The 26181-nt window shown below is 33.8% G+C and overlaps 1 protein-coding gene across 8 annotated transcripts in view; it reads right to left on the bottom strand.

Annotated features, from left to right (window-relative positions):
* Nucleotides 1-349: 349 nt before the first annotated feature.
* The window catches only part of LOC150105272 (tyrosine-protein phosphatase non-receptor type 4-like), a 238981-nt gene continuing 213149 nt past the window's right edge, over nucleotides 350-26181 (bottom strand). For 7 of the 8 annotated variants that reach the window (XM_090394050.1, XM_090394053.1, XM_090394051.1 and 4 more), the window contains 4 exons: nucleotides 23409-23554; nucleotides 16523-16658; nucleotides 8703-8748; nucleotides 350-650 (listed from right to left, as the gene is read on the bottom strand). In XM_090394050.1, coding sequence (XP_090250176.1) covers nucleotides 613-650; nucleotides 8703-8748; nucleotides 16523-16658; nucleotides 23409-23554 — 366 coding nt within the window. In that variant the 3' untranslated portion in view covers nucleotides 350-612. The remainder of the gene's footprint in view (nucleotides 651-8702; nucleotides 8749-16522; nucleotides 16659-23408; nucleotides 23555-26181) is intronic. The other variant, XR_016548432.1, reaches the window with a different exon arrangement.

Genomic DNA, 26181 nt, shown 5'->3' with positions numbered 1-26181 from the left:
GCATGGATTTGTCAAGGTAGAGTGTACACTAAATGTTTTCTCATCACAAAAGAAATCACTTCATTTCATTCCTTACTCTTCACAAACCTAATTGAAGTAGAATGATAAAATGAAGAAATAGTTAAAAATATACATTTGCATGTGTGTGAGAGAGAGAATATGTTTTAGTTAAAATTGTCAAAACAAAGAGCATGGATTCATTATAGGTTCTTTCCATGAGCAAAGTTGATGGCATTCAAATGAATGAGAGAATGCATATTTATTTTTATTGCACTCATTCAAAATTTTATCCATCAGACGAAGTGGGATAGATAAAATAAGTGTGTGTGTATGTAATGATTTTCACCAAAACATTTATAATATATATATATGCTCATGACTGCTTTAAATCCAGTCCATAACTGTACAGTATGAAGTAATTGGAATGAAAACTACAATCATTTGACATTTCAATAAGTGATTAAATCAAAACACTATAAAAGAAAATCTCAAAGTGATCCATTCTGATAATGCTAATATTGGCAAGACGGGCTTGGACGGATTTGTTGGATAACCAAAACTAACAGTAAAGGTGTTTTTTCTCTCTCCCCTTTTGATCTTCATCTTGTTTGTTCACCTTTTGTCTTCTGTAATAGGTTTTACTATTCCACCTACAAATATTCCATAAAGAAATAACTAATTAATATGAACTATTTGTATTTCCTTTTATGTAATTATCACAGTTATTATATGTTGGTTTTAGATACTGATAATCAAAAATGCATCATTCCCTAACACACACAGAACATACAATGTTTTACCACGTTTTTCCACAGACCATCATAAACATCAATGCCCACAGCAGGATTTGAACTCGCAGCCTTTTGGCTGGAGAGCAGATAACTACTCGGCCAGCCAGGCCGGCTAGATACTAGATAAATTAATGCTAGATCAAAAAGCAAAGCTTTTGGTAATGGAGCAACCCTTTTATAACAGCTAGGCTAAATTTAGAGAGAAAATTAAATGATATTAATTTTGATATCAATATTCCTTTTCCTTAGGCTGTCTTAAAATTTCTTGAATGCAACTAAACAAATGTTCACTGAGTTTGCCATACCTAGCTACACTACTTGCATAAACCAATGCAAATAGCAATACATCAACATGATTTTAACATATTACAAATAGAAACTACATGTCACGTCATCCTAAAAAAGGTTTAGATTTTACTATTATTAACATCAGGGGTCAGAGACTCATCATGGGAGGTACACACTATCTCACACAAAGCTCATCCAACTGTACCTCTACACCGATTCACAGCTCATTCAGACAATGCATTCCATGCACTAATCACTCACCATGCAAAGAACAATCTCTTCACTCCTTTGCTTACATTCTCCTTATATAGTTTCCAAGGATAGCTTTTTGTTCTATTCCCCCACCCCGCCTCCTACTAGATGAAATATTTCTCATTTGTCTCGATCATATCCCCTCCCCTCCTCCTATTCAAGAAGAATAGGAGGAGGGAATATGATTTGCAAATTACATTTTTTTTAATCTGTCTTCATACTCCACATTCCAAAGACCAGTTACCACCTTTGGAAATATTCTCTGGACACTTTCTAACATATCAGTAACCAAGTCTATGCACAATAATCCATATGAGGTCTGATCAAGGCCTTATACAATGGGACAAAACCTCTTTATTTTTGCTCACCAAAAGTGTTCTCTGCATCATTACCATTATCCAACATGATAACTTCGCATCGTAATGTGGCCCCTGAATTTCAAGTCCTTGTCCACTACCACTTTCTAAACTCTCATCTACTCTACCTTCTTCACAGTTTCCCCACAGTGCATGCTTTGCTTACCAAATTTCAAAATCTTATTCTTTATAACATCGAGCTGACATTTCCACTTACCTGCCTATTCATATAATCTGTTAAAGTCCCTCCTTATAGGGCCAAAACAGCTGCTTGATTTTACATTGCTCTCCCCAATTCCACATAATCTGCAAACAACTGCATATCACCAGTTAAATCCACCCTAATATTGATATACAAAATTAACAACAATGGCTCAAATATAGCATGCCACTAGTGACTATCTCTCTCTCTCTTGGGATACTGCACTTCCATATACCAGGGAACCAGGGTGAACAGTGAAAAGTCAACTACTGGAACAAGCTTCAACTCAACATCTAGAAGAAGAATAAACCCAACATCAGAAGAACTGAAGATAGTAACCATCAATATGAGTAGTGTTAATGGAAAGGAAATTGAATTGCAGAATTGGAAAAGTATCACATGGATATTACTGAGACAAAGAAGAATAAAACAGGTGAAATCTTACTAAATAAGTGTAGGATTATTTCAGGCAATAATGATCAAGGAAAGGAAGGCGTAGTGATAGTATTCAATACCAAACATGATGATAAACTTGTTGTTGATTGGTGGGCAGTTTCAAGTAGAGTATGTGGGCAAAAATGGACAATGAAACTTATTTGTGCCTATGGTCTGACAAGAGGGTTGTTCTTCCAAGGAAGAAGTGGAGTAATTTTTTGAGTCATTAGAATAGGCAGCTGACATAAAGAAAATGGAAAAGGTGTGGAGATCTGAACAGTAGAGCAGGAAGTGAATCCCACCAAGCATATAGAAAATATTTGGAGAAAAGGGCAAAGCTAATAATAATGGTAAGTATTTACTGGACTCTGCTCAGGAACGGACTAGTCATTACTAACACCATGTTTCAACAAAAAGATGTTCACATGGAGAGAAGACACAAGAAATAAAAGTCCCATTGACTATCTCATTGTTGATAATTGACATCTTCATGCTTATTCAGGATACAAGCATGTATAGAGGATTTGAAACTGGGAGTGTTCATTACTTAGTACTAAGCAGGATAAAAATGGATATCACATTGAAAAGAAAACAGTATGTAACAAAGTTTTTACAAATTAAAGTTGAGCAGCTTTTACAAGTAAATTGTAGACTCAATCAACTATGCAAATATTATTGAAGAAAAAATGAAACAAATTGAAAACAAGAACCAAACCTTGAAGTCTCAGTGGCAAACCCTGAAGAAGACATTGATTCAGCTAGTTCTTGAAGTTGTGGTGTGCAATGATTGAAAAATAAGAACACTATAGTAGACACAAGAAGTTAAAGAAGCAGTCCTGGAAAAGAAGAAAGCATACTTTTTCTTTTCAATGGAGAAAAGAGTACTGTAAAAAAGTCCAGTTGAACAAGCCAACAGTGACAGAACCATACTAGAAAATTTTCAAGAGGAGTACATACCTGAGGCAGAAAAAGCCATCAAAAACTTGAAATGTGGAAAGGCAGCTGGAGTAGATGATATTTTACCAGAAATGCTTAAGTATGGAGGTATAAAAGTTTTCCATTGGCTACACTGCATAATTCAGAGGGCCTGGTCGAATTCTCAATGATTAAAGTAGAGCTTTCATAATACCCATTTATAAAAAAAAAAAAAAAAAAGGAATAAAACAATGTGAGAATTACAGAGAAATTTCTCTATGAAGGTAAGATTTATGCAAGCATACTTGAAAATAGGTTAAGAAAGATTGTGGAAGAGAAACTTGGAGAAGAATAAGGTGGGTTCAGACCAAATAGAGGTTGTCAAGATCAGATTTTCACTTTAAGACAAATAGTTAATAAATCGTGGGAATATGACAAAGATCTGTAGTTAAGTTTTGTAGATCAAGCCTGATATTAGAATTGGATAATTGTTGCTCTCCCAAGAAATTATTGGAGATGTCAAACTTAGTTCTTTGCTTTATGCAGATGATGTACTCCTAAACATATCTAGTGCAAGTCTCCAGGATTAATCAACTAAATTGAATAACAGCTGTAACAAATTTGGTATGAAAATCGGCCATAAAAAGACCAAAACTATGAAAATAGGCAGGAGTATAGATAACTTCAGCTGCATTCCAAATGGAGATCCTATAGAACAAGTAAAATATTTCAGCTATTTAGGCACAGTTTTTAGTTAGGATGGCAAGTTAAGCTGGTACAGTGGTTAGCAGCTAAATACATTTATATGGAATAAAAGAGAAATTAGCCAAAACACCAAATTAGCAGTATACAAAACCATGTTCAAACCAGTTTTAAGTTACTTATCTGAGAGTTGGGTTAGAAATAAAGCACTTCATGAAAGACAGACCACAGATATGAGGGCTCTGAGAAAAATTAGAGGAGTGAATCAGTGGCAAAATCATATTGATCAACCAGATGGTAGCCTTCACTTCTGAGTATTCAGAAATAAAACACATACTGGACTTTACATTCATCCTCTTTCACACCATAATTGTCAAAAATCTGGCACTATTAAGACTTTAGTACATTGAGCACATTCTTTGCTCCACTGAATTGTTGCTCTCCCAAGAAATAAATCACAAATCCTCCTTCCTTACTAACAGTTACTGAATCATATGTGTTGACAAGATAATAATTATAGTTTTCTTGTCGTCTGCATCTCATCAAAACAATGATACATTGGTGGTCTGTTGTATCACCATTCCCTTATGTTAAAGGCATCTCAGAAGGTATAGCCGAACTACTTAGATCTGTCGGCCTAAAAGTGGCCTTCTGTCCTATTAACAAGATAACTACTTTTCTAGGCTCCACTAAAAATAAATGTCTGCCTTTAGACCACCCTGGAGTATATCAAATTCCTTGTCAGTGTGGATTATTGTATGTCGCAAAAAGGGGAAGATCTACAGTCGCATCATGATGAACATTTGGACTATGTGAAGTTCCATGAGCCAGTGCAATCAGAACTTGCAGAGCATGCTATCACCATAAAAGGGACTACTATATTACCAAAAGCTTTGTTTTTTTTTTAACTATGCTGTTAAGTTTCTGTTGTCCATTCAAAGAAAGCACTATAATTGGATATAAAATTTAACTGGAGTTAGGGGTATAGTTTTCTTAAACATTTCCTATCTAGAATTCGAATAAGATCCAAAATTAAAAAGATGAAACAAAATCAAGAATGTGCAATCTTTATTATCAAAATGTGTGTTTTGCTCTAATTTTTTTGAAGGTTAATAACAGATAAATCATTTTAACATAGATATTTAACAATACAATCTTTCCACCTTTGTGTTCAGTAACATAACATTCATGACTTTGTTAGGTTGTTTTTCTTATCGCCTTAGTTGTTTTCTTTCAGGTTTGGAAATATGTAAGAATCTTCCATTCCATTGTTTCCAGTCATAGCCATTAGATGCCTTTCTTCATTTACAGACAATGGCATAATTTTCTAATATTTATCCACACTGTGATCTTATTTTAAGAGTAATTCTTTTGATAAGTTGAACATAGATGACAAAATAGCTCTTCCAACATTTGGTAAAGTCATTTTGCTTTTCTGATACTATTTATTTTTAATCCTTTTAAGGCTGTATATTTTAGATATCTCAACATCCTTAAAACTGTTTTTAGCTTCATCTGTGCCTGCCTATATAGCTTATTTTGGTAAAAACCATGGTGTGTTTATCACAGAAAGTTGTAGATTTGAATTCCATATGAAGCATGGATGTATGTAAAAGTCTGTTCTCAGTGTGTTGCTGTAATTTCTTGAATTTATATTAAGCATTAAACAAAAGAGAAGGAAGCAGCTCTTGTTCAGTAAAATTTCTTCAATTTATATTAAGCATTAAAGAAAAGAGAAGGAAGCAGCTCTTGTTCAGTATTTATTGATGTCAGAGAGAGAGAGAGAAAAAATAAATTCAGTATCATATAAAGGAGAATTTTTGCAAAACTAGAACTTTTAGCACAAATAGCATAGTTGGATCTGTTCTGAGAGTCCAGTGTCATTTTTTATTTTTGTCACTTAACACGTTCGCTGCCATGCTTCTCGGGCATAGTTTGTTACCGCACGCCAAGCACTTTCACTTCTTCAAGGTCAGTATGAGTAATCTCGTTGCCGGTGGTAATCGACATACAAGTATATTCGTAGTTGGCTTGTGAGGCTCATATACCAACTACAAGTATACTCGTAGTTGGCAGCGAACATGTTAATTTAATAGTAATGTATCTGAACAAACAATGCTAGCTTATGCAGTAGTATTTTTGGAGTACTAGATGATGTACTCCAAAAATTTGGAGTACCAGTGTGTGATGGTTTACTATAAATAGTAAAAGATAACTATTTGAATGATGATTAACGTCTCTGGGAAAAGCAGGTGCTATTTGATTATTTTTCTGTAATGAAATTTATTTTTGAATGCTATTTAATTTCCTTAAAAATGTATCTCATATGTCTTGGCCATTGTTTCTCAAACTTCAGATATCCACGTACCCCTTCTTAAATTTTCATTATTACCAAGTACCCTCTAATTAATTAAAAACAAATTAATTTAAATATAAATTAAAAATCTATTTTATTTGAAATTATATGTTCATATAAACAAAAAATATGATTTATTTTTAATAGAACAAAATTTGGAATAGGTTCCTCTTCATTTCCCATCCATGAAAATCCACATTTCAAGTAATTCATATCATACTTATGAAGAGTTTTCATCCTCTTCCTAGTTGGTTCTCTAGAGATGTCAAACGACAGACTCTTATCAATTTCATTTGATCCAGATGCAATATCAATGTTTTCTTGTTGCTTAGCTACTTGCATTTGCTATATTGCTCACTTTTGGGGGTTTATAAATCCAATCTTTAACCAATGATCCATATGTAAGAATTTGAAAGCTAAAAAAAATACCATATTTACTCGAATATAACTCTAACTTTTTTCTCAAAATTAAAGCTAAAAAATCGTGTTGCGAGATATGTACCGAGATTTTCGGAAACTAAAGTTTTCTGAAAATGGTGCGACTTACTAAGAAGCTCTTACTCGCTATCACTACTTTTGGCATCGAGAACAGTTTCTTTGTGTGCATCATCAAAGTCATCTACCCAAATAGCGTCATCTTTCTTTCCATTATTTCAAGCAAAAATTATCAGTAATTTACAAGACTTGAGATACGTAGAGCAGCAAAGAACCGCATGTGATTGGTGCGGTATTAACAAAAGATCACATGAAAAAAAGACAAATTAGCATTTCAACAGTCGAGTTGAAATGCTAATTCCCTTCAACCTACTAATTCCATAATATCTGAAACACATTCGCTATATATTTCTTAGTTTTAAGACGTTAACGACGGGGTGGTGTCGAGCAAAACCATATGTTCCACTGGCAACATATGGTTTTGCTTGGTCTATATATAGCTGTTTCTGTTGGAGAGGGGATGTGATTCATTAGTTAGTGCCATTTTATGTTGTCTCTAATTGCACTGTTTGTTAAAAAATATAATGACTCCTTTAATTATGCACAGCCGAAAATTGCCACGTACCCCCTAACGACTTTTCGCGTACCCTCGGGTGTACGCATACCACACTTTGAGAAACACTGGTCTAGGCCATGGGGCTTAACAGCAAATACATGAGTTGGTTTGTAGGTTTTGTGACACCTTTGAGTCTCTGAGTGTTCTATATAGAAATTGGATGGGGGTGGAAGATGGCAAATGAAATAAGAGGAGACAGTTGACATGTATAGTACATTTAGGAGAGCTGGTTAAGAAAAGGTTGGAATAGTTATCATAAGTGGAGAATGATAGATAATTTGAGCCAGATCACAAAGTGGGTTATTTCTAGGGTTCGGCTTACTCTAATATAAGATGTGAGAATTATGGGAAGTGTAGTTAAGAAATTGATTTGGACATATCTATCAATTTGAATTTGCCATTGTGCTGACACCTATTATGCAAAGTATTATCATTCTTAAATGTTTTTAAATTTTTAATAGATATAACTATTTTTAGTTCTTTCACTGTGGCGCATGTTTCTTTCTTAATTAAAGTAATCCATATATTTCACTACATATTAAGATTTAGGAAATATTATTCAGAGATACATGATTTAGAATTAATTCCAACACAGTTAAACCATCTTTCTTTCTCATGATGGATCCATGTCCTGTCTTGGTTTCTCAATGTGACTGCAGGTCGCAAAGATACCAACTTTCTCTACCCTCTGCCAATTTCTTCCATTTCTCTCAATTTGACTTTAATATAGGATCCTTCCATCTCCTGAGTGGTCTACTACACTTTCTTTTTATGTATCTGGTATAACAGCCTGTTCTTGAACTCCATCTATTTCATACAATACATGCTATGTATCTTGTCCACTTTTTGTTATAGATAACTTCTACTACATCTTGGACTCCAGATTTTTTTCCTTATTTCAGTGCATCTTATGTAATTTATTTATTTTGTGCTTATGTTACAAACTCTTCTTTCTATTTCCTTTTGGGTTGTTATTGAGCTTTTTTGTTGTGTTCCATGTCTTGCTGCTGTTGGTCATTGTTAAAAATACTTTCCAAGCATCCCTTTTGCATATATTTCATCTGATATACCACTGTAAAAAAATGTAAGAAAGGAAAAGAGTTTGAAATGACTGAAACTTCATCATAGTGATTCCAGCATTCTTAATATATTTGAACTGCATGTCGCAGTGGATTAATACTTGTGGATAAAAATCCTGATTATTGTGGGAAAACTGATTTTATTGTTTCTGTAATTACTTTGCAAATATATAAAAGGTCCATTGCTTGTGCACCTGTTAAGTTACAATTAGATGTATGCATATTTGAAGAAAATGAAATTAAGAAAAATTACACCAAAGCAATTAATTACTTACTATTGTAAACCTTTAATATGGATTCACACACAAACTTGTATTGACTCTAAAAAAAAAAAAAAAAAAAAAGAAAGAAAGAACTATTCTAATAAATTTGGTGATGTAAGAATATAAAAATATTTAGCAATCAGCAAAACAATCAGGATATTCTTAGTAGTTATGAATGTTTAAACAAAATGTGTATTTCTAAGGTTAGTCAGGAACAGATCATTTTTGCTATCTGCAACTTTTTTCCTTAAACTTTCTTAAAAAATATAGTTAATATGAAAGCTATCAACAATTAACAAAGTCACACATTGCAACCTAAAGAAGTAGCTTTGAATTACCTTGGGTTCATTTACCCTGAACGACATAATACAAATCCTTCACTTTTAAAATAATACATCTATCCCACAGCCTGGAAATTAACATATATTCAACCCATTCCCAAGAAGGGCAACAAGTCAGTGCTGTCCAACTACTGCTCTATCTCGTTCACCTCAGTCCTGTCTAAAGTAATGGAAAATATCATCAATTCACAATTCCTGCATTACCTTGAAGGCACTTGTCTAATAATTGACTGCCAGTATGGATTCTGTTACTGCCGATCAACAGGAGATTTGTTCACATAAAGTCACCCATCTCTGGACAGAAGCCATGGAGAAGTTTGGCAAATCTCAAGTGGTTGCACTCGATATTTCCAAAGTTTTTGACCGGATCTAGCAGAAAGCTGGCAATCCAACTGTCTGTCTGGATGCACACTGTGCGATGGTGGATAGTTCCTTATTTTCTCACCATTCAACTAATGCCAGGGTTCCACAAGTTCTGTCCTCTCACCAACCCTCTTCCTGCTATATGTATGTATATCAATGGCCTACTTCAGTTGACCTCCAACCCAATCCATAATTTTGCAGATGTCATTTGATAAACCTTACTTTACACAACTCACCTCAACCTACAGAACATCAACTACCACTGCCCTCAATTCTGATCTTCAAGCCATCCTTCAATGGGGTTCAGATAACCTTGTCAATTTCAATGCTAATAAAACCCAGTTCTGTCTTATTTCTCATAAAAAAAAGAACAGTTTTTTACCAACATCATTTTTGACAACATCCAAATTTCCAGACAATTTGAGATTTCTCTTCTTGGAAGTACCCTGACATCAAATCTCTCCTAGCATAAACACATCACAACCAATGCATCCTCAGTTTCTAAAAAACTAGGATTTCTCTTTAGCTCAAGACATTAATTCACCCCTGAACAGCTGTTAACCTTATATAAATCACAAATCTGCCCAGCTTAACCAGCAAAGGTTGGTTGATTAGTAGAACCTCTGCTACTAAAGGCTCACGCAAAAAGTTAAGCAAGTTTGAGTATGGTTAGTAGTTGGAAGGGAACCAATCGTTCGATGCTGTTGGCATACTCTCACTCGATGAGTCTTTAGACTCCCTGTAGGTGTCAAATAATAATGACAGCTATTGAATGCTGCTCTCACATATGGGGTTGGGCCCATAAAAGCTCCCTCAAAATGCTTGACTCAATACAGAGGAGAGCAATTAGACTTATTAATGACCCATCTCTTACCAACTCACTGCACCCACTTTCGCACAGACGTTTGGTTTCTACAATATGTATATGCTACAAATATTTCCATGGGAAATGTTCATCTGAAATAGCATCAATGATTCCTCCACTTATAATAGTACTAAGCTCATTGGAACACATGTAGCTGCTGCTCAGCATCCCTTCATAGTGCACCTTGAAACCCACAAAAGTTTCTTTTCCTCTTCCTTCATCTCTGTGACTGCTGTACTGTGGAACAGTCTTCCCCCTGATGTATTTCCCAAGGAATACAATATACAGTCTTTTAAATCAAATGTAAACAAATTGCACCTTTCCTAGTCCACTACCGATATATGGTAGTGGCATTAATGTACTATAAGTTGATCAACCAACCACTTGCATATGGGCTCAACATAAAAAAAAAAAAAAAAAATCATCATCCTAATTCCTTATTTCTAATGAATTAGTGCATACAGAATAACATAAATTCTACACATTTCAAAATTATCTTTAACCTTAAGTGCGGTAATAACCAAGAATTTGAACTCTGTAACTGCTATACTTATTGAGTAGCATGCTAACAAGACAAGTGTAAACTAAGTTAAAAAAATACAAATATGGTGATTATGTTGGGGGGGGGGGTCATAGATCCAATGCAGAAGAGAAGAAATAAAATGAGTATTAAGGAAAAGGCTAAGAAGTTAGTGAAATGAACACAGACCAAATAGGATGAAACTGAATAGCATAACTAGAAAGCTGATAGGACAGTGCAGAGTAGATTATCATAGAGAGAGAAGAGCACAACTGGTGGGCATAACAGTGTATGTGAAATAGTAGTGCTAATAATAAAGGTAGAATTATAACACAGAAAATGATTCAAGGATTGTACTGCATAATGAATTCTGACTCAGCTCTCAAATCCATAAGTTAAAATTGGTTTGAACACTGTCTTGTATTCAGCTAATGTAGTGTTTTGACTAATTTCTCTCTCACTTATTCCATATAAATTTATTTAATTGACTTCCTACCATATTTCCATATTTAATTTCCCATCTTCACTAAAAATCGAGCGTAAGTAGCTGAAATGTTTTACTTGTTCTATAGGTTCTCCATTTACAATGCATCTGATATTTTCAATACTTGTGTGCCTATTTGCATTGTCTTTGTCTTGTTATTGCTGACCTTCATACCATATCTATGACAACAGTTATTCAATTTAGTCAGAGAATCTTGCAGACTTCTAGCAGATTTATTTACCACCTTCCTTCATAATGTGATCCATATAGATAATGGAGGGGATAATGCACATCTTTGTCTGACACCAGATTTAACATTAAACCATCTTCCTGTACTTCCTTCAATTCTAATTGCTGACTTACAACTCAAAGACAAAGTACTGCTTGATATAATGCCCCATACGAGGGTGGTCTGAAATGTTCTCGGCCTAACAATGAAAAAACAAATTTATAATTTCAAAATTATTTTTATTTTTCAACGTAATCTCCCTTAAGACTAATACATTTATTCCAGCGATGCTCCAGTGCTATTATTTCATCCCTGTAGTGGTTCTCTCAGTAAGATCTGCAAAATACCCTTCTACAGCTGCAATCACCTCTTGATTCAAAGAAAATCGCTTAACAGCAAGGAAGAGTTTGTTTTGGGAAAAGAAAGAAGTCAGAGGGAGCCAAATCTGGGGAATAGGGTTGATGTTCCAACAATCTTTAGTGCAGATCCCTTAATTTTCCCATTGCCAAAACATCTTTGTGGGCAGGTGCATTGTCCTGATGAAAGATGATTTTTTTCTTCTGCAAACTGGGTCTTTTCTCATGAATTTTTTCGTCTAGTCTGGTTAAAAGATTGGAATAATATTACCCAGTTATTGTTTTACCCTTTTCAAGATAATTAATAAACAAAATGCCTTTAGCATCCCAAAACACCGATGCCATGACCTTTCCTGCTGATGGAACCAACTTTGTCTTCTTCTGTCCATTATTTTGACTTGTTTGGATTCTGGTGTGCAACAGTGTATCCAAATCTCATCCATAGTAATAAATTTTCTGCGGACACAGTCAAATTGATGTGAAATTTGTAGCACGGGTTTCTAACCCACACGACAGCACACCCAACCGAAATGGGCATGCGACACCACTGATGGATATGTATTCCTGACTGCATCCCTGTTGAATGTTTTTTTACTGCTGTGCTATGACTGCTTGTTGGAATGACCCAGTATGCAAAATATTAAAATTCTTTTGCACAACAGTCACTTTAAAAATGCACACACAGCAGTATCTCAGATAGTGTAGTCAATGCAGGGTTACTACGTTTTATGAAAGATAATCCAGGACACATTAAAAATTTAATGAAAAATTCATTTCAATATTAATAAAACTGGAGATGTATTAATAATACATCACTGCATGACAAACAAAAGTTGGTATGAAGAAATAAAAGGAAATCATGTAATGAGAAACTCAATCAACAAAATACTCAAACCATTGAAAAGTAGATTGATTACCTTTTGCAGCAGGTCTATTGTGAAGATGTGGATGGCTGATCTTGTTTCTGTTCCACTCCAGTATATTTTTCATTAAATAGTATTTTCCTTAAAAAAACTGTTTGTTGGATTTTATGTGGTCACGAAAATCACTACAAGAATATTTGGAATTCACCTTCACATTTAAAAGTTTCTTTACTATTGTCACCTGCAATCAACCTCTTTCTGGTGACCAAATGTTGCTCATAATTCAGAAAATCCTTTCTATTGAAGCTGATGTACTTGGTAAAACACAATAGCAAATACTATTAACTTGAATATATTTTTGAAGGTGATGCCAGCATTCTTGAAGATCTCAAATAAAGACAACCATTTATATTGAATGCTTAAAGTTTTTTAGTACCATTCTTGTTTTCTTTGTTTAGCACTGATTTTTCATCAAATAATTCATCTGTTTTTACTGAAATATCTACTATTGTGTTGACAAAATTTGCACTCTAAATCTAAATTGTTCTAATCTAAATTGTTCTAATCAACCCAATTCACATCAGAAATTAAAAATATGCAATTAAATTTTTCTGCCTGTTCAATACTCTTCTTCCAGAACTGTGAATAGTTTATACTGACTTTATAAAAGTTGCTGATGTTCTCATAGAAATCTTCTTGATTGATTTCATCATTTGATACTGCTTAACTATTGTTTTGCCAAAAATGGCAAAAATTTATGTTGAATTCTTTTAAGTTTATTTTCCAATTCAGAATAATTCATTAAAACCTCTGTTGCAGTTATAGAATTGAACTCTCCTTGCTTGAATACAGTTTGAAATCTTGTCAAGTTAGAATTGAAGTACAGGAAGATGGTTTAATGTAAAATCTGGTGTCAGACAAGGATGTATATTATTCCCTCTGTTCATTATTTATATTGATCACATGAAGGAAAGTGGTATTAAACCAGATATCAAAATTGGAGATGTTAATCTGAGCTCTTTGCTTTATGCGGATGATATTATACTTCTAAATAAATCCGCTACAAATCTGCAAGATTCCCTGACTAAATTGAATAACTGTTGTAATAGATATGGTATGAAGGACAGCAATAACAAGACAAAGACAATGTAAATAGGCAGAAGCATTGAAAATATCAACTGCATTGTGAATGGAAAACCTATAGAACAAGTAAAGCATTTCAGCTACTAGGCATGATTTTTAGTGAAGATGGTAAATTAAATATGGAAGTAGTCAAATGAATAAATTTATATCGAATAAGAGAGAAATTAGTCAAAATACTAAATTAGCTGCACACAAGACAGTGTTCCAACAAATTTTAACTTATGGATCTGAGAGCGGGGTCAGAAGTAAAACACTTGACCAAAGACTGGAGGCTGCAGATAATGAGAGTCATGAGAAAGATTAGAGGCATCAACAGATGGCATCAATGGCAATATCATATTAAAAACGAGGATATTAGGAAAGAACTTGACATTATCAGCATCTGGGAATGTGTTAGCAGAGCTAATCTCAGGTGGTATGGTCACTTACACAGAATGGGAGAGGAAAGATTAGCGAAACAAGTGTTCTCTGCCAGGTTGCAAAGGAAGACCAAGGTATAGGTAGATTGATACAGTAAAAGTGCCTTAGAAGATAGAAATATAAGATCTGATAATGTCTTGACAGGTAGCAGACTGATTTGGAGGAAATTGTAGATAGGAAAGTAATGATGTAAATTTTTCATGTAGTACTATCATATCCTGTACACAACTAGAGGGTACATGGCAGGAATTTGATAATTGCAAAGTTCCATGCAAAAACAGAAGATATATTTCATTTACTGGATTTTCAAAAAAAATCTTGGAAAATCTTTGGGCGTTGTTTGCTTGAAAGAAAATAGGATTTTACACCCTCAAATATATTTAAAATTCTTTGTATTGCAGGCAATAAGCTCAAAAATCTTGAACTACTGTGCAACAAAATTGTTTTGTGTTGGATATCTACAAATTCGCAGAATTATTTAAGCTGGGTGGTTCTGACTGTGTATAGCATCATTAGTAATTAAAATATATGAACATGAACATATTTGTATATTTTAATTATTATCACTTCAGTATCCACAGGTAATGTATCTGAAGCAGTCTGAACAATTATTTACTATACGTGCCGAGCAGCCAATGCCTAGAACAGAATGAGATGAGCTTCTTTCAATTTTTCTGAATATATTTTTCTCACCCCTCATATTTATTCCTCCAAAATTTGTATTGGTATTATCAGTGCAGTAACATCACCTTTTTATCAAGAGAGTATTTCTTGACATTTTTTAAGATAATCACACAAGATGTCTCCTGGTGCATCTTCAAAATGTAGGAGCTTTATCTGAATTCCATGAGCTAAAGTAAAGTACCAAACCACTACAGGAGTAGTTTGATTTGAACTATCAATTGTTACGGTTAGTTACGTAAGTAACAGTTTTTAAAGCATCCAACATTTCATCGGAATCATATTTATAATTATTGCTTCAGTTTTTGTGCGAACGGCTGAAAATTTTGATTCGAATAACTTTTTAATTAACTAGTTGTAGGAGTCTATCTTGAAAATGATTTCATGCATTGCAGAATGATAAGCAAATATAATTTCTTTAGCAGCACATTTAAGGTCATCATCAGTAGCATCTATCAATTTAAAATAAGCAGCAGTATTAGAAGATGAAACACTACTTACTACTGTCTTCTGTTTGGCACTTTTTATATGATCTTCTATATCACCTCTTCCCATGCGTGCAACTTACACAATCACTGTCATAAGAAGGTTTTAAAAACTTGTACTCAGCTCGCAACTTTTCATTGAAACTGCATTTTCTCTTTCTCATAGAGTAAAGTAAGAAATGCAGGAACTAAAAAAAAGTAGCAGACTTTTCAGATATAAACATCAAACATGTAAAGAAAAGAAAGAATCAAACTTGTAAGCACTGGTAATTTAAAAATCCTGGACACAGCCCCAGATGTCTGGTGTGCCAAAAATCGTAAATACTCACTGAAACCACACTGAGCAGAGTATTAAAATAACAGATTTCAGAGTAATATATACCAAAGAATCATTACAGTATCAGTTAAATAATAATAATAAAAAAGTGAGTAGATGTAGATCCCTTAACAGGCATTATTTGCAACAATGTAATGTGGATTAGACTGATATAAGCTCCCCACCGCCCAACATCAAGATGCATTTCAAACAGACCACACTTAAAATAAAGCTTGATGTTTATTACTGAATTACAATAGATATACACATTAGTCAATTAGTAGAGTCTCTGATACTAATGGCTCAAGCAAAGAGTTAAGCAAGTTTGAGCATGGTTAGTAGTTGGGAGGGATTCAATCGTTCGATGTCTTTGGACTCCCCGGAGGTGTCACATAATAATAATAATACTTCTTCCTCTTTTGTATGCATGCATCGATGTGCAAACTATGTTGTATTTTGCACACATTTGAGAATCCTATGTTCAGAGAATGTTGGAGTTTGGAAAACCCGAACACTTGAGAATGGTTTTGCAACTTCGGAAACATATTCCACATTAATTTTGTGACATTTTGCTGCACTAATGCAGTGAATAAATATTAATGTAAAATGTAATTAATACAGTTCCTTTCTGATGAGATCAAAATAAATGTACAGTAATGTGTTTTACAGCAATTACAAACTCAGTACAAATCCAGTAAGCTTTGCTATTTAGAGCTTAATGGGTATTTTTATTTTTTATTAGGGTATAAGGATTTTCAATACTTACAGATGTTTGAATAAGCATAGCACGTTGTTCTCTCATTGCATACAGAATGTTTAGTGGATAAATTGGCTGGTTAGCTTCAATGTGACACATAGCTGTTTCCATCATGATTAAAACTCCAGTTCGTCCTACACCTGCACTGCAGGAAAAGAAATTTTACAATTGTGCAGTAATGAAAACACAACTGGTCATATCATTAAATGTACTGAAAACTTGCAAAAAGATATTACTATGACAGATTTAATTAATAAGTATTAACTCTAAACAAAACTAGCTACATTTTGTGTGTGTGAATCTGATTCCTGATAACTTGTTAGTCTATAGTACATTAGTATTAGTACCATGGACTAATCTGGAAATCCTGCTAGACCAAACATGGAACTTTCTTTTAGCCACTTTAATCATCCAATAGAGCAGGATGGTGTTCTTGTACCATGTGATGTTCATCCACCATGTCGAAGGTATTCATAGTGGATTTGAACCCACTGCTAGTTAGAGAGTGAATATGCTAATGTGCTTAAACCAGGCCAACATCAATAAGACTGCTTTTATATATAATTTCATAATAGCAAAAGGTATAGAATATTACGATAGTACTGCACAAAAAAAAAAAAAAAATTATTACTAACTTCCTATCAGTAATTTTCCTCCAAATTAATCTTATCTTCTTATTTCTGTCTACGTCATATCTTACTGTATCAATCCACCTAAACCTTGGTCTTCCTGTAGGACTTTGTCACTAATCTTTACTTTCCCATTTGGTTTAAGTGATTAAACCACGCTAGGTTATCTCTGCTAAAACATTCCTGAATGCTAACCAGTGGCGGCTCATGGCTTGAAATCGTGGGGGGGTGCTATAACTTTAGAAATATACATACACATACAGTACAGTGTATAAGTGTTTGGATAAAATATCAAATTTATGGTAAACATGAAAAAAAAAATTTTATTATCGATAAAATTATACAGTTTGGTATAATTCAAAATTATTTAAATAAAATATATTCTTCTTGTTTTGTATTATGAAAAAATATTGTTTATTATTGATAAAATTATACAGTTTAGTATAATTCAAAATTACTTAAAAATTCTGAGGTCATAATTATCAATAATCCCAATAATATTCTAAAATAAAAACTATAACAAATGTTATGTCTTTAATTGTAATGTCCAAATATTTAAAGAGACCGAGTAAATGCTATAAGCACTATGAACACTACTACTGGCACAAATTGCATATAAACAACAGTGTGTTAGATCCTGAATGAAGGAATCTTGCAAAGAAATCATTCATTCAGAATCCAACATATTAAACTTATAAACAAAGAGAAATACCTGCACATCAGCTGAAATTAAAAGTGAAATTTCTTCACTTTATGTATAAAATTTGCATTCTTTATTGCATGTACCATATATTTAAGCTATTGTGATCATATTAAGATTTTTTTAGAGTATGTCTTAAAAGAGGGATAATCTGATTTAATTTAAGCCTCACATAAGCTGTGAGTCATCAAATAGTTATTAAATAATAATTCTTGGAAGGTATAAAACTACACATGTACAGTGTAAAGCTAGCGGAAGTAGCTTAAGCAGAACGTATAGTGACGCGAATTCTGGGAATACAAGATCATAACAGCGTTGAGAAAAAGCAAGGTATGAACCCAAGGGGTGATAAGATATGGGTCATGTGCAAAGGGGACTGAGGAAAAAGAGGGTGCTCAAAGAAGGAATATAAGGGGACGAGCACCGTATCAAAAAAATCTCACTTGTCGTATTGTTTTCTTGTTTGATGGCTCGGAAGTTAGTGGGAGTTTGCGTGGGGGGGGGGGGGGGAAGAAGCATCAGTGCTAAGATAAGATGTCAGACAGTAGGCTTTCTTGAAAATGGAGAAGGATTCTATGCTGAAGGTAAAAATTTCCAGTCCTAGCAGAATCAAGCCGTCACTGAGAAGTCCCATCGAGTTGTTCCTGAAACGCAAAGATTTAAGTCCATTTTCGGCAGAAATAATGAAGATAGCGTAACCCCTACGTTGGCATGTGGACAGCCAATAGACAAGAAGTAACCAGTGCACTTGGTGCTGAAAGATGTGGAAAAGGTTCGGTAAGGTGAAATTACTCTATTTTGTGTATAAAATTCATTAGAAGAGAGAAGATTGTTTGCGAATGCGAAATTAAAAACAGCATTCTAAAGAACTCTGTGGACAGTCTCTAATTAGAAAGTTAACCTCCTTTGAGAGTAAGAAGAACTGTATGTAATAGGATTAACTTAATGAGATTAGAATTGTGGATTTTAGTAACTGAGTAACATTAGAATGTTTGTTTATATTGTTTTATGAATAGCATTACAGAAAGGAATTTAGCGTAACTTCATATCATTTGCTATCTATTCCAATATGCAGTTACTGTGTTTCGCATGCTTTATGACCTTAGATTTAATTTAGAATATGTTAACTCAAGTTTCATTTGGCATTGAGTCATTATTAAGTGTATGAATTTTTTGTGTATTCTGTTTAGATATTCCAATAAACATGTCATATTTACCTAAACCTGAGTCATGCCTGATTACGATTCCAAACTACCACTTATAAAAATAGAACCTATTTTGGCTGAAAGGAATTAGGAAGTGTATATAATTATAGATTTAGGTCACGACTGCAATAATCTGAATCTATATGGCAGTGTTAAAGATCATTGTGTAAGAATGCCTCAGAATCTAGTATTGTCTCCCTAAGTAAGGATCCTTTTCTACTATAGGATACTGGCTGGCACAGCATAATAAAACTTTGCCAGTATCTGAAGAGGAAACAGTCCTAGATATAAATAGATGCAAGTATATTAAGCCTGATAGCGAAAGAAAGATAGAATAGGAAGATATAGAGAAAGAAACGACGTAACAATAGAGCAGCTGGTAGGACTTTAATTGAATAAGGTTTTGAATGAGAAAAGATTTAATCAAGTATAAATCACATAAAAATATTTAACAAGTGGAACTGTACGATGGACAGTGCCGTATTATGCTAATAGCTTGTATCTCACTACGATGTGCATATGCTTGTGCACGTAGCAATATGACACTGTGCTGCTAGCGTCCTTCGCTCTCCTAAGTGCTACAAGATGGATTTTTATTATTTTTTATACAAAATAAGAGAATTGTATAGGATTGTTAATGATAAAATTAAATATTACAAGCAAATATAAATAAATATATTTATATATCGAGAAAAATTGGGGGTGATGCAGTTCCGCAGTGCATATGCACGAGCCACCCCTAATGCTAACAATGTCTAGTTTTTCCTACCTCATTTTTAATATGATGCTATTGATGCCAAATGTCCACTACCCTGATCTTTCTTAGAATTCTCATATCCATATGTTAAAAACTTGTCTGAACACTGTCTTGTTTACAGCTGGAGGCCACACCATTTTCCAAATGCCTAATTCATCTCCTGATGATGTTTTCCAACACATCGGCTGCAAAAAAAGATTCAAGGAAACAAATTATGAAAATAATGGAAATACCCATGGATGCAGAAGTCACCAACAGGGAAAGAATACTACTGGTCATACTGTGAGAAAAGGTACAGTGGATTACACTAGCCTCAGCTCTAAAAGTATGTAAAATAGTTCAGCATGTTAAAAACTCCAATGAAGATATTTGCATTCAACCACTGACAGTTGCTGACTACCACACAATTACCAAATTCATGGATGAAAAAGGGTCCCCACCCACATCTTTGCCTTGAAAAGCAAAAAAAACCTAAAGGTGGTGCTGCATGGTATCAGTGAATCAGTAACAACTGAAGAAGCGGCAGTTGATCTCCAAAATTGCAGGCTACAGCCCATCAAAGTAAGCTGAATGCTGATCGATATCAGTAAACCAGCTTTGACCTTGCTATTGTTTGTGACCTGGTCATCAAGCTAGAATCTATACACCAAAGGGTATCTAATAGCCAGTACCACAGCCAACAAAAATTCAACCATTCACAGTGCTGCTGTAAGGTTAAATTTTGTTGGTTCAAGTGCAAGGAAAATCATGCAACAACTACATGTATGAAACCGAGAATAGAACCGGAAAAATGTACCAACTGCAGTGGGCCTCACCCTGCCAACTACAGATGATGCAGAGAATGCCTGGTCTCCAAGAAACTGTGAAAACTAATTCAGATCCAGCCTGACAACATGACAGAGAAAACATCTACAGCATTCAACCTCAAAAATCCATCAAAATCTGCACAGTCACATGCTTCATGTGCATCATTCCAGTTGCTTCTTTAACTCCATCTACCCATCTAATTCTTAGTCTTCCTCTTCTCCTGCTTCCATCAACTTTAGCAAGCATCATCATCTTCTCCAGACTGTCATTTGCTTGCATAATGTGTCCGAATATGACAATTTTTGCTTGATGATCATAGTTTTCAGGGAGCAATCTGGCTTTATTCTGTCTATCACTGATTTATTGGTTTGCTTTGCAGTCCATGGTATTCTTAGTGTCTCCAAACCCATAATTCAAATGCATCTGTCTTCCTTTTTTCTCAGGGTCCAACTTTTACATCCATACAGTACCACAGGGAATAACCATTGTTTTCACGATTCTGATTTTTGTTGCAAGGCTAATATCTTTTATGTTTAAAGATCTTGCTTAAATTTGTCATTGCTTTCTTTCCGAATAATAATCTTCTAATAACTTCTTCAGTACAATAACCATCTTTATCAATTCAGGATCCTAGGAGCATAAAATTGTTAACTGCTTCCATTTTCTCCCCATCTACTTTAAAATTATCAAGTTCACATGTTGCCATAACTGTTGTCTTTTTGAGGTTAAGTTTAAGACCATATTTAGCACTTTCTTCTTTAACTTTCATAATAAGTTCTAAATCTTCTGTGAAATAGCCAAAATTACACACATGCAAATCTAAATTTCATCAGGAAAGTTCATACCAGCATACACCCCTACTGAAGTGCACAAATATCCCAAATGACATCCAACCAACATCACCCACTGAAATACAAGAAATAGTTAAGAAACTAAAGAACAGGAAAGTACCAAGCCCAGACAGGATTTCCAACAATGTCAGCAAACAAAGCAATCATGAGGTAACTTTACTTGTTACTGAACCGGCACAGTCTGCTAAGCATGGAAATCAAGCTGCTCCTACAAAAAACAATGATCAAACCTATTCTGACATACAGATCTCCACGCAGCTGACTTGAACATCAGAAAAAATACATTTTATAAAACAAGTGCATCTGCATGGCTTTCAATGCTCCATGATTCATAAGGAGTGCACAGCTTCATTGAAAAGCTGATATCCCAGATATTGCAACCTTCTTATAAAATGGCCACAAGCTGTTTTTTTTTTTTTTTGTGAATGCAGCCTTCCACTCTAACCCATTAATTCTCCAGGCAGTGGACTACAATAAACACATCTTCAAGACACAAATGCTCCAAAAACTGCACTGTGCAAATAAGTATGAAATACATTGCTAATCAGCCCATAATAGGTGATGAACCTGGTTTGCATTTTTCTCTTTCAGGAACCAATAGAGATAAAGAACCAAAGTTCAAGTCTATCTTGCCAGAAGCATTTGGGTCTAGCTCTGATTGATGAGACTTCAATGAATGTTGAAACCAGTCTGGGTTGTGGCCCTTCCTATAATGATATGCATTATAAGAAGAATCACATAGCATTATACACACCTGAAAGAATGTGTGCTTTGAATTATGGGATATTACGGCAATTAATATGAAGTCATTAGCTTCTATATACAAGTAGCCTAGTCATGAAGAAACTTCACATGCAATTTGTTTGCTTACCCTTGGATAAACAAGAATATAATTTCTTGACATTTTTAATTTAAATAAAGATTAGCTTGAATAATTGCTACACATAAAATATATATGTGCAGTAATTATATATATCAGTTAGTAAACAAATGAAATCTTCTGTAAAACTGTTTAATTAAGATAGAATTTTCTGACAGGTTGATAAGATAAGACCTTGATAAGACTCCATCTTGACTGCTGCATGCAGATCTGGTCACCTGGGCTTCTTGGCGATGAGGAAGAGGTGGAGAGGATCCAGAGGCAAGCGACCAAGATGGTAGCAGGGCTATTGCTTAGAAACTGATTGACAAGCAGAAATGGTATGATATGAATGAAATATACAAATTACTGAAAGGTTTTTACAGAGGAAATTTTTCAGAACAGGTTTGGTGGTGGGAGAATGGTCTGAAATAGTCATGTTATTGGAAACAAGTGGAAAGTATACTGAATGCATACAATGTATAATATGCTTAATATCACTCAAGAAAAATGTTATATTGAAGAAGAAAATAATCAGTCAGTCACAATCAATTTAAAAAGTACATTGTTTGGCCTGTGTATTATTGACATCTGCAACTTCATGGTTGTGCAGCATTGTAACAGTATTTCAACTATTATATTGTTAGATCACCACAAATAAACAAGACTATTATAGGCCCAAATCTACTGGGTAAGTAGAATTTTCCCCTCCTGGAAACTTTATCTTGCATTTCTGAAAACTGACCTTACAATTTGCACTGTTTTTGAAAATAATGAGATGGTGGTAGCTGCCTGTAGTAATCTTATGATGTCAAATCATCAGTAGCCATCTCAGTCGCTGATGGCTAAGGATGAAGACTGGCTATCTACTGATTTGCAAAAGTCAGCCAAAACTAAGAGCTCTGCTACTCCTTTTAGAAAATAAAAAGGAATTAGAAAAATTTATTTTAGCACTTATTTTTTAATACTGTCATTGTTTTGATGAGTTATAAACTGGGCCCTTCATGATGCTTTATGAATCCTGCAAATGAGATTAGTTTCAACTTTTAAGGAGGAAATTTTGTATCTTGATATGAAATTTACTCACCTACAGTGGACAATAATAGGATCTTTACCATGCCTGTGTTTTCTGATTTCCAACACAAAGTTTATAAAATCAGTAGCATCACCTGGGACACCATGATCTGGCCATGTGATATACTGCATATGTGTAACCTCGTGTTCTTCCCTTAACTATAAAAGATAAATTTAAACAATTAAGATTCTCTTTTGAAGACTGTTTGCGATTTTTTATTCTTTATACCATTTTAGATATATGAAATGCTACAAAGGATTGAAATGATTGCGAGTACACATTTTTCAATGTAAATAACTGATAGGATGAAGCTGAAAATGTGAAATTTTTGAACTTAGAACTTGGATTTTCTAAAATGTGCATATCACTGGCAATGAAGCAACCATAACTTCATGTTGAATCTCTGTTTCAGCAGGAAAGCATTAATAGGCTTTTGCCATTTGTATAGTGCAAGAACAATGGTAATTATTTGGAAGATTTTTGAGACTGCTGAATTATTACTGTTTTCTTTTCTTATAAAAAAATTAACTTTGCTAATAGCACATTTGAATTTTTTAAGACAAAAGGAAAAAAAAAATCATTTGTCGATAACAACAGAAAACTAAAAACCAAATATAGGTATGCCCAGAGATTGCACCTTTTCTGTGACTAAGTTTTGAAGATCATCTTCAGAATCAGCTATAAGGACTGTGTCATATGTATACCTGAAGCTCCTACCCTGACTTTTACACCCTACAGTTCTGAAATATTTATAAAAACTTGCTCACTATATATATAAATAATACAGTAAGAGTGATAACACACATCCTTGTCTCACTCCTTTTTTTGATTTCAAAGTTGTCGGAATATGCATTTCTATATCTTATTGAGGCCATTTGATTCCAGTATATATTTGTAATTATACATAGATCTTTTCCTTTTAGTCTGCTATTCTGTAGGATACGTATTAATTTCTTGTGATCTATTGAATCAAATGCTTTGGTATAATCAATAAAACAAAGATATATGCTTTTCTAGTTATGAAAGCTTCTTTCACGTAATGTTTTCAAATTGAAAATTCCTTCTCTTTTTTGTACCTTTGTCTTTTTTGGAAACTCATTATATGTCATTAAAAAAATAAATAAATAAAAATAAAAACCTTACCAGAATGATTTTGTTATTTTCTGTTGAATAACATAAATAATTTGTTTGGAAAGCAAATGATTATTATACATTAAATCAAAAGTCAACTTTAAAGTTTCTTTTCCAATTTAGAACTTAATAACATACTTAAATTTTCATCACCACTAACTTGCTTGAGATTAGTATCATCTGGAGTTACATGAATCATTGATTTACCACCTTTTTCAAGTGGAATTCACATAAAAAATATCCTCTGATGCTTAAATAACTTAAAAATTAACAATGCAGAAAAAGGGAGATCAGAACTGGAGAATCGTTTAATTGTTCCTAATAGTATTGATATTATTAGCAAAAAGTTTTAAAGAAGAATGCATTAAAAAAAAAAAAAAAACGAGTGCTCTGTTATATTTATTATTATACAGAAATCCTATGGGGTCCATAAGGCCCACCCACACTAATGATTATTCATATAATACTTATACCTCTCTTTCATTTATTTACCACTTCCAAAGTAAAAAAACTAGTCATCACAGCTCTGCTAACTACATCCTTACGAATCTTCGGAGTGAACCTTTGCTCCCTGTCATCCTGTTACATACAGAGTGCCTGAAAATTTTATTTACAACTTTGATATTAAATATTTACTAACATACAGAATTACCAATCAAGAAAATTTAGACCAAAAGTGTTTTTTTAAATAAGTTGATATTCAGTGAGTACCATCAGTGGCTCACGGAACATCATCAATTTTCTGACATATTACCCTCAGGGGAACTACAACATCTTATGATAGTACTACATGACAAGTTACATCATTACTGACTTTCTATCGACAATTTTCTCCAGATTAGCCTGTTATCTATCAACATTCCAATATTATCAAATCTCATATTTCTATCTTCTAAGGCACTTTTTACTACATCAATCCACCTACATCTTGGTTTAGCTCTGGATCTTTTTCTTGCCATCCTGGCAAAGAACACTTGTTTAGCTAATCATTCTTCTCCCATTTTGTTTAAGTGACCATACCACCTGAGATTAGCTCTACTAACACATTCCTGAATGCTAACAAAGGCAAATTCTTTCCTAATATCCTCGTTTTTAATATGATACTGCCATTAATGCCATCTATTCCCTATGAGAATCTCCTAATCTTTCTCAGGATTTTCATATCTGTGGTTTCCACTCCTTGATCAGGAGTTTTATTTCTAAACCAGCTCACAAATCCAGAAGTTAAAATTCGTTTGAACACTGTCTTGTATACAGCTAGTTTAGTGTTTTGACTAATCTCTCTCTCTTATCCGTATAAATTTCAGTTGGCTTCCTACCATCCATTTCCAAATTAATTTGCCATCTTCACTAAAAATTGTGCATAAATAGCTAAAATGTTTTATTTGTTCTAATGGATGCAGTTGATGTTTTCAATGTTTCTGCATATTTTCAAACCAAATTTATTACAGTAGTTATTCAATTTGGTCAGGGAATCCTGCAGACCTGTCCTGGATTTGGTTAGGAGTATAACATCATCTGCATAAAGTAAAGAGCTCAGATTAACATCTCCAATTTTGATATCAGGTTTAATACCGTTTTCCTTTATAGTGTGGTCCATATACATGTAGATGAATGTTATAGAACATATAAATGATAATTATTATTATTATTA

Source organism: Typopeltis vanoorti, chromosome 6, assembly GCF_054136105.1.
Source record: "Typopeltis vanoorti isolate ZY-2024b chromosome 6, IOZ_Tvanoo_1.0, whole genome shotgun sequence".
NCBI lineage: Eukaryota > Metazoa > Arthropoda > Arachnida > Uropygi > Thelyphonidae > Typopeltis > Typopeltis vanoorti.
This window is presented reverse-complemented; position numbering and strand designations above follow the sequence as displayed.